Raw genomic sequence first — 13,793 nt, forward strand, 5'->3', positions numbered from 1 at the left:
AAAGCATTGGCCCAAAGCAGGAGTTAATAGCAGAACAAAGATCAGCACTGTTTGAAAGCAAAATATGAGAACAAAAAACAGAATGGCACTAGGGTAGAAAAACATAAAGTGGACAAAAGGCTGGCATTGCAACTATCCTGAACCTTTAACTATACATCCAAACAGATTGCCAGTTCTTGCTGAACTAGAAATTGTAAATAAGTAAGAATGAAACAAAACATCAATAAATGCATAGACCCTGAAATTCTACTAGTGTTGTCCCAGGCTCCTGTCATAATCTTGGCAGGAGACTCCACAAAATAATGGTGGGAAACCAGTTGGCATTATGTGACACGGGGACAACCCAAATAGAATTTCAGGGCAGTACTGATTTTGCCTGTTAGTATAAAACTTGGTAATATAAGGTAAATTAACTGGAATTGACACAGCATATGGCATTTTATCTAATAAAAGTAAAACAAAATGTAATGATCCTTACTGATTGATGATCCATGTTTTTCAGGTTTAATTGTAGCTTGGAAACATATTTTGACTCGACCACAAGTTACCTTGTTTCCATTGACCTGGCAAGTTTTGTTCAAAATGGACAATTTGGTTGGTTCAAATATCATGGTAAGGCTTACATTTGCAATGCTTCGTGACCTGAAAAAATAAGTTAAAACTCTGTTATACATTGGGCAGAATTTAGCCCTTGGTGGGCCGGCTCGTCAGGGGTGGGTGGGGACGGTCGGAAAGCCGTCAGCTGCCAACGATCGGGACTGGACCGTGATTTCATGCTGGCAGGTCAATTAAGGCCCACCCAGCATGAAACGCGAGCTTCAGCGCTCAGCACTACCTGTGTGGGCTGGGGGGAGTAGGGCAAGCGGGCCGAGCGCAAACTTTGTGCATGCATGCAAGTGAGTGCTTCATAATCTCCCTGAGGAACAGAGCTGCCTCAGGGAGATGAAGTGTTGTTAAAAAAACAAAATAAACAAAAGAAAATAAAAATGTAATAAAACTTGTCCCCTCATGTGACTCTGTCACATGAGCAGGGACATGTTATTAATTCAATTTTAAAACTTTTATTTTATTTTTATTTGCTTTTGCAAATGAGTTTACAAAAAAATGCAAAGGCTGTTTGGCCTTTTTGCCTGCCCGCTAACCGTTAGGTTGGACGAGCAGCGAAAAATTTAAGTTAATTGATAATTTAATGGCCTTAACAGGCCTTTTAATTGTCAGTGGGCGCGCTGCCAACTCCAGCATGTGCCTGCTGACCAAACCTGACTGCAGGTTGGCATCGTCACGCTTGGCCGACGTCAACGCGTGTCATTTCATGCTCAAGCGGGTATTTTCACCAAGTGAAAATTTCTGCTCTTTGTGTTTATTGGAACTTAAATGATAATGAAGCACTAGTTAAATTTATGTACAATTTGCAGCATGAAGAAAGTTTAAGAATCTACCTAAGCGATGGGTTTTCTCAGAAGCTGAATTTATAGTCCTTGTAGTAAAGCATTAAATCTAATCATCCAAAACAATTAAAAGCAACAACAATACATGGTTACAGAAGGATAGTGAGATTTTGTACTTTATCAATGTGCAAATTAATTTCCTGGTTATGGACAGCATTGACAAGGTCAGTATTATTGCTTAGTCCTAGTTGCTTTAAAAGGAGGTGCTAGGCTTTCTCCTTGAAAAGCTGAAGTCCTTATATTGGTGCTACATACACAATGATGTTACATGCGAAATATTAGGACATTGATCCATTGACAATGAAGGAATTACTACATATATCCACTTCAGAATTGGATGTGACTTAGTAAGAAACTTATAAGTGATGGTTTCCCATGATTTTGTTATTCATATACTTCTCAAGTTGCACAAGAAGGAAATAGTATTAAAATAACCTTGAACAGTTGCTACAGTGCATCCTGTAAACCTGATTTTGCCTTCAAAAGGACTGTATGATGGTCGCTTCCACCATTGCTATTGAGGACAGATACGTCCAGGACATTTCAATTGGTAAGGATGAGGTCAAGTACATTACTTCCTTGTGCTGGTTCCCTCACTACCTTCTGTTGGCTTGGTCTGGCAGCTATGTCCTTCAGGACCTGGCCAGGTTAGTTGGTGGTAAGAGTGAGCCATCTTTGGTGATTGCTATTGAATTCCAGTAGCCAGATTATATCCTCTACCCCGCTTCCCTTAGAGCTTCCCCCAAGAAATGTTTAATAGTGAGGAGCTGTGATTCATTAGCTGGGGATTGATGAAGCACAGAGTAGGGGTAGCAGTGTTAAGTGATATTCAGCAGGCAGTTTCCTTTCTTTGGTCTGCAGCCATGAGCCCTTAAGGAATCCAGATCAACGTTGAAGACTCCTTGAACCAAACCTATGTGCTGCATACCACTGTGCCCCTACTCTAGTAGGATAATCCTGCAACTGTGGCAGGGTAGGCTCTGGGATGTTTACAGATCAGTCTGGGACGTTGGCTAATAGCTCTGAAGCTTCAAAAATAGGATTGTGTCAGACTGTTGGTTGACAGATCCATGGGAGAGATTTTGCAACTAGGAACTCACCAAAGTGATGGTTGCATCAAAGCCAGAGGATGAGGAAGTATATGAGGTGCTGTGATGATCCTTAGAAAATGAACTGCAGCCAGTCAATGAGCCCTTAGTGAGTTTGACTCTGCAGGGTTTACCAGGCTGAAATTTCCTTAATTGAAAGGTCACAGACCTGAAGCATTGGTCAGGATTTTACCAGCCCCCAGAAGGCAGATAGGGAGCCAATAATATCACTGGGAGCCACGTTAAGTCAGCTCTCTGATGAGATCCTGTACTGGGGCATTTTACCAGCGGTGGGACCAAACATGGAGATGTCTTTCTCTGTTTTTTCTACTAAAATGAATCACTTCACACTTCTCTGCACTAAACTTCATCTGCTACTTGTCCTTCCATTCCACCAACATGTCTATGTTCTTTTGAATATCGACACTATCGTCCTCATGGTTCACAATACCTCGAAGTTTCATATCATCTGCAAATTTTTAAATTGTGCCCTGTTCCTGTCAGCTAATTTTGTATTCATGTTGCTACTGTCCCTTTTATTCCATGAGTTTCCCATATATATTTTAAAGGTTGTGTGCAATAGAAGTTTTTCTGAAAATGCATTTAAAAGCTTATGTTGGCTTTGTCTATCACAATATCCATTGTAAAAAGTGTCAACATTTGGTTACAGTACCTGTCATTCCTATGAATGGTGCTGTGATAATTGCAAAACAGCGTTTGCTGCTATAAGAATATTCAATAATGAGATAGGAAACATAATTAATAATAAATAAACAGTTTGCAGGTCTTTTTGACTTAAGGTGATAGTGTAAAATGGGAGATATCAATTCAAATCCACAGTATACATTGACTTAAAAAAAAATGAAAATCGGAAGAGATGTAATGGCAGCCGAATGGATATCACCCAGTCATAATGACCATCGACCTGTTTATTTACTGCTCACTATTCTCTTTGTTCATGTGGATCTGCAATACCAGTGCACCATCACGAACAGGCAGAAAAGTTGAAAATAACAACTGTAAAAAAGGTACAGCAAAGAAATAATAAAAAAGATTTAATCTGAAATGCTAAGAAAATGCTGAACAACAATATAATTTGGGAACGTGTGATTTTTGAATTGCCGAAGGGTTGTGCCAACCTGATGGTTGTGCCAACACCAGAAGAAATGTTAATGAGATGCTCTGATTGTCCTTAGTACTGTAGTTAGTGTGGCCTGGACCACAGAACTGAAGCCTGTTCAGTGCAGGCTACTGGAGACTCAACACTGGGGAAACAACAAGGATTGCTAATCAAACAGATCACACAAGGAGAGAGAAAATATCTTTACTAATCATGTAAATGAATGAGGAAAAGAATATTATTTTTGGGAAGGGAAGAATTAGCACGCACATAAACCCTACGTAAACACTGCAAATCTATGGCAGCAGACAGAACAAAAAATAAATCAAGGCCAGAATTTTACATTGAGTGTGCAGACGCACGCCCAACCTGGAATCGCGTGAAAACGCGCAAGACTGCATGCAACATTACATTCATGGGAGTCGGAAGCGCGCCTGCCGACAATTAAGCAACAACTAAGCCCCTTAAGGAGCCAATTGCCAGCAATGTGGTGGGCGGACAGGTTGATCGACCAGGTGGCCTTCACATTTTTGCTGCAAACTCCGTCCAGGGTGGGATAAAATGTCCAGGGTTAAATAAAATGAAAGAAGACGTCTGAGGGATGAGGTGTTATGTAGCTGCTGTCAGGTGCTTAAATTTGCAGCATTGACACAGTTTTCAGCAGTTTATTGATCTCATTTTATTTTTACAGTATTGCAGCTGTCGGCCTTCAGGGAGCGTCCGCCCGCACACCTACTTTTCTCGGCATCTGACCTCTTCCTGCACCCCCTGGCAGTGCTGAACCTTTCTCAGCGCATGTTTCACATTAGCTGCCAGCTAATTGGCCAGCCAGCATGAAACCACGGTTGGGGATAGATCGTGGCCGGAAGCTCAAATCAGGTCTGCTCCCGGGCCTGCTGATTGCATGCGCCCAACAAGTGCAAGGATCAGGCCCCAAATATTGAAGAATGTAGACAACTGGGAATAAAAATCTCTGGGAGTGTCAGGAAAATAGTACTACAAAATATTTTATCCATGAGATATATATTTTTCTGCATCAACAAGATGAAATAATTTTTACTCGTCAGCGATGCGAAACATTGTTTCAGTAAATTTAAGAACCGCTAAATGAGAAAAGAGTAAAATCTTCCCACAGTTGGCCTTCTGCCATCCTGGTGGTCACATGATACAATGATAGTGGAGCTGGCAAATAATCATAGCAATCAATCTTCTGATGAGGAGTCATTTGGACTTGGAACATCAACTGTATTCCTCTCCGCAGACGCTGTCAGACCTGCTGAGTTTTTCCAGTTATTTTTGATTTTGTTTCAGATTTCCAGCATCTGCGGTATTTTGCTTTTAATCTTTATCAGTTAATCTACATTGGACTTAGACATCAAGTGAGTGAATGGTGGTGAATGTTAGGAATCATAGATCAAATGTCACCATTTTAGTACCAAGTATGTTACGCTTACCCCATGTTGCGCCTCAAATACTGTATGTTATTTTCTAACAGGAATCTATCTAATTTGCATTTGAATCAATCAATGCTAACCACTGCCACTTATAGGGAGGCCACTTGCTCACTGAAATTTTGGCCCCGATACTTACTCCTGGCCATGAAGCGAGAAGATCAGAAATCCTCAAGTCTGGCTTTCCTAGATGCCCTGCTGAAGTTATGGGCAGGACATGTTTTACATTTTTCAGAGGTTTCCTGCAAGACCTTTAACAGTCAGGCCAGAATTGAAGCCAAATGTTTCAGAGTAAAATTAGGAAAAACTTTTATACACAAAGGGTGGCAGAAATTTGGAACTTTGGAAATTTGGATTGATGGAACATACTCTCCCAATAATTGATAAGCTGGCTACCTGTCAGGATGGAAAGCCTATGGCACAACGCTGCATCTAGGGAGTAGAGAGAAGGAAGGATGGGAATGAAATCTTGAGGGGGTGGAGGATGGCTTGGGTTTGGACTCTTCAGATAAAGGTTGAGGAGGAGATCATGGAGATCACGAGGAGATTGTGGAGGAGTTTGGTGAATTGTGGGGTCTGTAAAGAGAGAACATGCCCAATTTACATAACTGGTGCTCTTAAATCATTCAGTAATGTAAATACCATTTTGGCATTTAGGCTGCAGCAGGCTGTGCAAACATCAAAAACTACACTTCCGTTACTTGACTACCCATGGGCAATGCTATAGGAACTATACGAGTAACATATTAAAAATTGAAATGAATCATCAAGTCTCCTACCAGAGTTGCACAGCATTCCCAATGGATCCAATTGATAGATCTGTGATGGTATCACCATTCAAGTCCTTCTGCCCATCAATAGACAGTCCAAAATATTGCAATTGTGAGTTGATTTTTGAGGCTTGTATTTTCTGGAAAGCAGATCAATGTATGTTTAGAATATTTATTCTATTCTTGCAAGTACTTCTTGCAACGTTAAAAGTAAGTCAACGGCACCCCAGCTGCAAATTGTTTGGCTGGCCCTTTAAATAACGCAGAGAGTGGGGTGAGGGGCAGCTGGATACACTTAGGACAGAGTGCTAATTGGACTCACATGATCCAAATTGACAGATTGCTCAGAAAATCAGCCAGAGGGACTGTTTGACCTCACAATCTGCCCGATGTACTCATGTCATCACATGCATGGTGCACCACACAGGTCGTGCAGGAAGTGGCTGAGGCAGTGCACCTGCCATTTTCAACGTCTCGAGCTTCTGTACCACAGGTTCCAGAGTGCTGGGAGCAGGCTTTTGCTGCCAAGATCTCAGCTTAAATGTCTAGCCGGCAACCCTTTTAGAATTATCAGGAAGCTCTTACCTGTGTATGTTTTGGTTGGATTATTGTTTGGTATCCATTATAAATGTATACAACTCCATGTTGTTCATCTTCTACTGGGGCTCCAACTGCAACATCATTGTAACCATCCAGATTGATGTCAGAGATAGCAGCAATAGCAGCTCCAAATCGAGTGTTCCTACCATTAACTGGTCCTTCTAAGATGCCATGCTCTTCCAGGCTACCCTGCTGCATTACACAATTATTATTGTTAGACTGTATTTATGTTGATGCACTGCACAAATAAATGATACATATTTCAAGGATAATTTGTAATGATATTTGTATGATACACATTTCAAGGATTAGACCAGCATATATGCCATTTCATTGCTTCAGCTAAAACAAACTTTTCTGCACCAAATGAGGTTTCTATTACATTATAAATATCATTTCGAAGATGGGTGTTATCTTAATAATTTTGGAAATATGGTCGTATTCTGTAAAGAAGGCTCTGTGTGTGTGTCCATGGGCAATTGAACTGTGGGTAGGTTAGTAAAGACAGCTTGTCTGTGGGAACTGAGAGATGAAAGTAAAGGTAGTAGATGCATGCATTTGTAATGAGAAACTATGGTGAAATTGGAATTACAAGTAAATAAGTTGGGCTTTAAGATTTGCATTAGGTGATAGATAAGGATCTGACTTTTCAGCTCCTAAGTTTAAAAGGGGGTTTAAGAGACTTTTACAAGTTAACAAGGTTTCATAAGTAAACAAGGGAAGGTAATTAAATTTTATTTGATCTGAAAGTGGAGGCAATAAGCAAACATGAAAGATTTTTATATTTTGGAAAAGTTGAGTTCAAAGTGATGCTTAGGACAATGGAGTCTAGGATGAAAGGGGGAAAAAAAGATATTCAGGGAGATGTTTAGTTGGGTTGAGGTTGCTGTGTGGGGGAGATGTCCTGAGACCAGCTCTGTGCTGAGAAAAATTGTGAATTTGAAACAGAAATCCAGATTCAAGCCAGGAAAGTCTTTGTTTTCAGAAAGCAGTCTGTTTCTGAAACTTCCTCTGGATTTCCAAAGTAGAGTGGAAGACTGTGAGAAGTCTTGTGGCATACTTTACTAAAGTAGCAGTAATTTTTGCCTTGGGTACTTTTACTGCATTTTTAGAGTTAAAAAAATCTATAAGAGAGCTATTGCCAAATAGTTTACCTATGTGTTCTTCTATGTGACCAAATGGGTTTTTTTGGGAATGTTTTGTAAAACTGTTTCATCTGTGTAATTTTATTCTTCGCTGTATAAGTATTTTTTCTCCTTGTTAATAAATCTTTTAATTTAAAATCTTAAAAGTGTTACTGGGATTCTATGCTTCTGGGATCAGTAGTTATACCCTCATTTGCAAAATACACACAAAAAAAGTTACGATCAGTAAGACAAGTTTCCCTTTGGGAGCTGGCTTGCTCTATGAATAACATCGACTGCAGGTGTAACTTTGTATTATTCAGTTTTTACATTTCAGTTTGAATTAATGCCATTTACTTTGCTAAAAAGCTCTGGGTTCTAGAGCAATGGGCCAATTAAGTATTCTCAGATAATAGTGCTTCCAGTATTCAAAGTATTTTTTAAGTAACACATTGAGCTGTTGTATACTTGTACTTAGCGTACAAGTGATTCTCTATCATTATCAAGTAATGTTTTGCAACTGTACTTTAGGCAGCAAGTATAACTGGAACATTTGTCTAAAGGTTTGGGCAGCATTTATGGTCTCAGTAATTTTAAGGGGGCTTGTTTTTATTAAGAGAAATTAGATTAAAGGATTTTGTTCGTACAAAACATGTTTCCGCTAAGAGACTTCTGCTCAACTGGTCAACTTGATATTAAATTGTGTAGAAAAATCATTTTACCTTATTGACAGAGAAAACATACACTTTTCCTTCTTCATTTTTGTGTTGACCCATAAACATAGGTGACCCAACCAATAGTACATCTGTTAGTGAATCCCGGTTAACATCTACAGAGCACAAGACACTGCCAAAATAGGATCCAAGCTGAAAAGATAACAGGGCAGTCATTCATTTAAAATTCCAATTATATACAAGTAGATTATACGGGACACATTTGTTAGCATAGCTCTGCCAGACCTGCATTGATACCCCAGGGGCAGGCATCCGCAGGGCTTTCTTCATTAATATAATGGAAGGGCGGCACTGATTGGCCCTGCTGAATCAACACAAATCTCCATAGCTAGAAATAGTGCCACGCAAACAAATTTCTCCCCCTAAATATTTTAATTTTAACTTACCAGGTTCCGATTGTGCATTTGTCACATTTCCTTTTGTCCGCGATGAAGCCTTCAATTTTCTCCATTAACACAACAAAATTTTTTTGTTGTGTTAATGTTGTTGAAGCTTTTCATCTTTCACTCATCAGGACAAACACAGGAATGTCAAATTTCAAACAATTGCAACAATTTATACCACAGGAGAAAAGGGTGCTGATTGGTTGGCAAGTCGACTCTGATTGGCTGAGGCATTGCCATGGAGAAAGCAGTGCTGGTGTGATGCCAGTTACATAGGCTGTATGTCCCAGGGATTGGCTGATTGAATCAAACAACATGTTCCTTTGGTTGCTCGTAATAGGCAGAGCCCAGACAACAGAGTACAAAGTATTCAACCAGCCCACACTTGCAAAACCCAAATTAAAATGCCTATAGTTAGATGCTATTCTATGACTGAGCAGCATTTGCTGAACATTGCTGAGTACGCTAATAGCTGCACTAACAACCAATTTAAGATAATCAGTCGAGTTCATAATTTGGCTCATTTAGGCTTGCTAGAAGTGACGTATCTGTTTTCTCAAACAAAAGCAATATGTTCAACCTTTGTGCCTTTTTTGAATTATCCAGGAGCTTGTGGAGCTGATAGTTCCATGTTGCTTTCTCCATGACAATGCCTTGGCCAATCAAAGTCAACATGTCAAACAATCAGCATCCTTTTCTCCTGTTATATAAATTGTTGTGATCATTTGAAATTTGGCATTCTTGCGTTTGTCCTGATGAAAGCAAGATGAAAAGCTTTGGCAACATGTCTTTCTTTTCAGCAATATTTTTCTACATTACCATAGATTTTCCTCTGCCTTGCACCAGGTACAGCACAGAGGAAAAAGAAGCAAAGGCCAATTGGATCAGGTGTCCCCAACCATTATGCTGTCCTGGCACTTCCTGGGTATTTTTCATGTTAGTACTAGGCCTGCGCTTATAATAGGAGTAGGCCCAATGCATGTACTGTAATGATGTGAGAGGGAGCAGTTCCTGCCTGAAATGAGGTGTGGTGGTGTGGGGAGTAGAGGGGAAGCGGGTGAAGAGACATCTCCTGTCTGTTATAGAAGGGGCCATTTCCTGCTGTATTGTAATGAAGTGGGGAGGGGCATTTCCTGACATATTTTCTTCTGAATCTGCTTGTTGAGCAACTCAATGAAATGGCACTAATCAAAACAATTGACACTGTGACCTGCCACAGACTCCCATCAACTGGAGTTTCCACAACTGTCCCGAGGTCAGTTGAAGAAATGGTGGCAAAAAAGGAGTTGATATTTAATTTCTCCTTCCCAGGGCTCTGATTGTGATTTAAAAACAGTAAATGATGGAAACACTCAGGATGTCAGACAGCATCTCATTTTTTCTTGTTTTCTGCACGTAAACAGCCCCAGCAGAGGGAGGTTCTGTGCCTGGACTCTGCCTAGCATTTGTAAATGGCCTCGTGGAAGGAAAATAAATGCAGCTGTCAAAAGTCAAATAGACCTATTATTCTTCAGCCATGGGAGCAACTATGTCAAGGTCAGGTCCTCACTCCACTTGTGGCACAATATTGCTTTGGTGAATGAGCTGAAGTTTGTAGTTTGTATGTAATTTGCTGATAAAAATTGATCTTTATGGCATTAAAGATTGCAGATTGAATCAAAGCAACATTTCCCCAAATATAACATAATGCAATGCTTGGCTTTCTATTAAATAAGTTTAACATCTTTCCTCAAACACAAATCCAGTCATGTTGCTGTATTGTTGCCTTTGTCCTTTCCAACAGAAACAGAAAGTAACGTAATTGCACAGCCGGTCTAGCAGAATCTAAAAGAAAAGGTTGAGTTAGCATAGTACATACCTGTTCTCCTTTTTCTGTTTGCTTAATTACCACCTCATCATTTGACCCAACTGTGTAAATGACTATCTGGCCAGTGTGTTGGAAGCGTGGTGCTCCGGCAACATAGAGCACAGAATTTTGTGTAACCAGGGATGTCACAGAGTAACCTAGGATGTAAAATACAAGTCATATATCATCAGTGAAAATATTGTTGCAAAGTCGATAAACGGTTTCTAAAGTATATAAATAACATATACTAAATATACATTGATTAAATTCTTAAATTGAGCTTTAAATATTTAATTCATGCATCACTATAAAACCTAATACTACATTTGTCTAGTAAGCAGGATGAGGGGGATCTGAATACTTGCAAATTATTAGAATTGCTTTCTTTGCCTCTTTCAGCTTTGGTACTAGTTAGAATGAATATACCTGAAACCTTCTTAATCTGCTGTTATCGCAATCCACCCATAATTGCAGTTTCAGTCTATTAGTTTTGTCAGGGCTTTGGACATAGAAGAGGGCATGGATATATAGTGGCTGGAGCCTGTGAGGCCTAAATAGCAGTGCTTGCCAAAGGATCTTTTGGCTTCAGTCCAAAAAACAGCCTGCCAAAAGACTCTAGGACTGAGCATGTCAGTAAGGGGTCTGTGAGGAGACAGGCAAATACGACAGTGACCGAGTGAGTAGCAAACTAAGTAGGTTCACGTGGTAAGTCCTGGTAAGTCCTTTTCAGGTTTAACTATAGATTTAAGAATCAAGATCTGACATAAGTAAGTTAGGCTAGCTTGTTAAGTAGAGAATTGCCTGGAGTGGCAGTTATCTATCAATCACCTGAAAGCAGTCGGTTCAAGTGGTGTTAATTACTGTAGCAGGAAGCTAAACTAGTTAGTGAATCATCAGAGAGTCTATAAAAGAGACAGGCTTTTCAAACAGCACAGTCAATAAGGGATGCACCGCAGGTTAGGAGCATGGAGGCAGAAAGGGAATGGGTGATCATCAGGTAGTCTAAGAGAACCAGGCAGGTAATGCAGGAGTCCCCTGGCATCCTGCTCACTAACTGGTTTTCCATTTTGGATACTGGTCAGGGCGTTTGTTCATCAGAGGATTGCAGTCAGAGCCAGGTTTGTGGCACCACGAGTGGCTCAGCTGGACAGGTGGGAATATGATGTTGTGGCGAATACAGAGACCTGGCTCAAGGGAGGGCAGGACTGGGTGTTAAATATTCTTGGGTACAAGGTATTTAGGAAAGATAGGGCAAGAAGAAAAGGAGGAGGGGTGGCGGTATTGATTAAGGAGAGCATTTAAGTGCTGGAGAAAGAGGATATCCCAGAAGGTTCAAGGACAGAATCAATTTGGCTAGAGCAAAGGAATGAAAAAGGTGCAATTACATCGCTCGGTGTAGTCTATAGGTCACCAAATAGTAGGAAGGATGTAGAGATACAAATCTGCAGGGAAATTACAGAGAGGAGCAAACATTATAGAGTAGTTATAATGGGGGACTTTAATTACCCGAATATAGACTGGGATAGTAGTATTGTAAAGGGCAGAGAGAGACAAGAGTTCCTAGAGTATGCTTAGGAGAATTTTCTACAGCAGTATGGTGTGTCCAGTCTAATAAGAAAGGACGCACTGCTGGACCTGGTTCTTGGAAATGAGGTGGGCCAAGAAGATCAAGTGTCTGTGGGGGAACATTTAGTAGTCAGTATCATAAGGTTTAGGATGATGGTAGAAAAGGACAATGGGCAATCCAGAGTAAGAATAACTGGGGGATAGCCAACTTCAATAGGGTAAGAACAGAGCTGGACTGCATAGACTGGAACTAAAGGGTGGTGGGAAAAAACTGTAGCTGAACAATGGGCTACGTTCAAAGATAAAATGGTTTGGCCACAGTCAAGTTATATTCCCTCAAAAGGGAAAGGTAAATTAAACAAATCCAGAGTTCCCTGAATGAAAAAGGAGATAGAAATTAATATAAAGAAGATAAAGTGTGCTTATGACAGGTGTCAGGTAGAAAATACAATTGAAAACCAAGCTGAATACAGAGGATTCAGAAGACAGGTGAAGAAGCAAATAAGAGAAGCAACAAGGAATTGTGAGAAAAGACTGGCAGCCAACATATAGGGGAATATCTAATTTTCTATTGGCACATAATTAGTAAAAGGGTGGTAAAAGGAGGAGTATGGCTGATTAGGGACTAAAGAGGAGATTTACACATGGAGGCAGGGGGCATGGTTGAGGTGTTAAATGAATACTTTGCCAAAGAAGCAGATGCTACCCAAGCCATGGTGACCACGGTGACAGAGGAAACTGTCACTAAATCAATTCAAAATTGATAAAGAGGGGGGTATTGGGATAAAATGTCAGTGGTTAAAGTTCACAAGGCACTGGGGCCAGATGAGATGCATCCAAGGATATTGAAGGAAGTGAGAGTAGAAATTGCAGGGGCACTGGCCATCATCGTTCAGTCCTCCCTAGACTCAGGGGAGGTGCCACAGGACTGGAGAATTGCAAACATTACACCCTTGTTCAAAAAAGGTTGTAAGGATATGCCCAGCAGTTACAGACCAATCAGCTTAACTTCAGTGATGGGGAAGCTTCTAGAAATAATTATTTGGGATAGAATTAATAGTCACATAGGAAAATGTGGGTCGATTAGGAAGAGCCAGCATGGATTTCTTAAGGGAAAATTGTGTTTAACTAACTTGCTGGAGTTTTTTGAAGAGAGAACAGAGTGAGCTGATGAGGATAATGCTGTTGATGTGGTGTACATGGACTTCCAAAAGAGTAGATACAGTGCCACACAACAGACTTGTGAGAAAAGCTATAACTCATGGAATAAAAGGGATAGTAGCAATGTAGATACAAAATTGGCTGCAAAATAGGAAACAGCGAGTAATGGTTAATGGATATTTTTCGGGCTGGAGGAGGTTTGTAGTGGAGTTCCTCAGAGGTCAGTATTGGCACCCTTGCTTTTCCTGATATATATTAATGATCTAGATCTTGGTGTGCAGGGGACAATTTCAAAGTTTGCAGATGATACAAAACTTGGAAGCATTGTAAACTGAGGGGGAAAGTATAGAACTTCAAAAGGACATAGACATGTTAGTGGAGTGGGCAGATAGGTAGCAGATGAAGTTCAATGCAGAGAAGTGTGAGGTGATTCATTTTGCTAGGAAGAACATGGAGAGACAATATAAAAGAAGGGTTACAACTCTAAAGGGTGTGCAGGAGC

General features: G+C 40.3%; 1 protein-coding gene across 1 annotated transcript in view; it reads right to left on the reverse strand.

Moving 5' to 3' along the window:
* Positions 1 to 13,793, reverse strand: part of itga2.2 (integrin, alpha 2 (CD49B, alpha 2 subunit of VLA-2 receptor), tandem duplicate 2) — a 172,538-nt gene that overhangs the window by 37,599 nt on the left and 121,146 nt on the right. Inside the window, exons 12-16 of the mRNA XM_041187111.1 lie at positions 10,577 to 10,722; positions 8,324 to 8,467; positions 6,463 to 6,669; positions 5,887 to 6,017; positions 479 to 642 (exon numbers count right to left, since the gene is read on the reverse strand). Of these exons, the coding sequence (XP_041043045.1) occupies positions 479 to 642; positions 5,887 to 6,017; positions 6,463 to 6,669; positions 8,324 to 8,467; positions 10,577 to 10,722 (792 nt within the window). The remainder of the gene's footprint in view (positions 1 to 478; positions 643 to 5,886; positions 6,018 to 6,462; positions 6,670 to 8,323; positions 8,468 to 10,576; positions 10,723 to 13,793) is intronic.

The sequence above is a fragment of the Carcharodon carcharias genome, chromosome 1 (genome assembly GCF_017639515.1).
Source record: "Carcharodon carcharias isolate sCarCar2 chromosome 1, sCarCar2.pri, whole genome shotgun sequence".
Taxonomy (NCBI): domain Eukaryota; kingdom Metazoa; phylum Chordata; class Chondrichthyes; order Lamniformes; family Lamnidae; genus Carcharodon; species Carcharodon carcharias.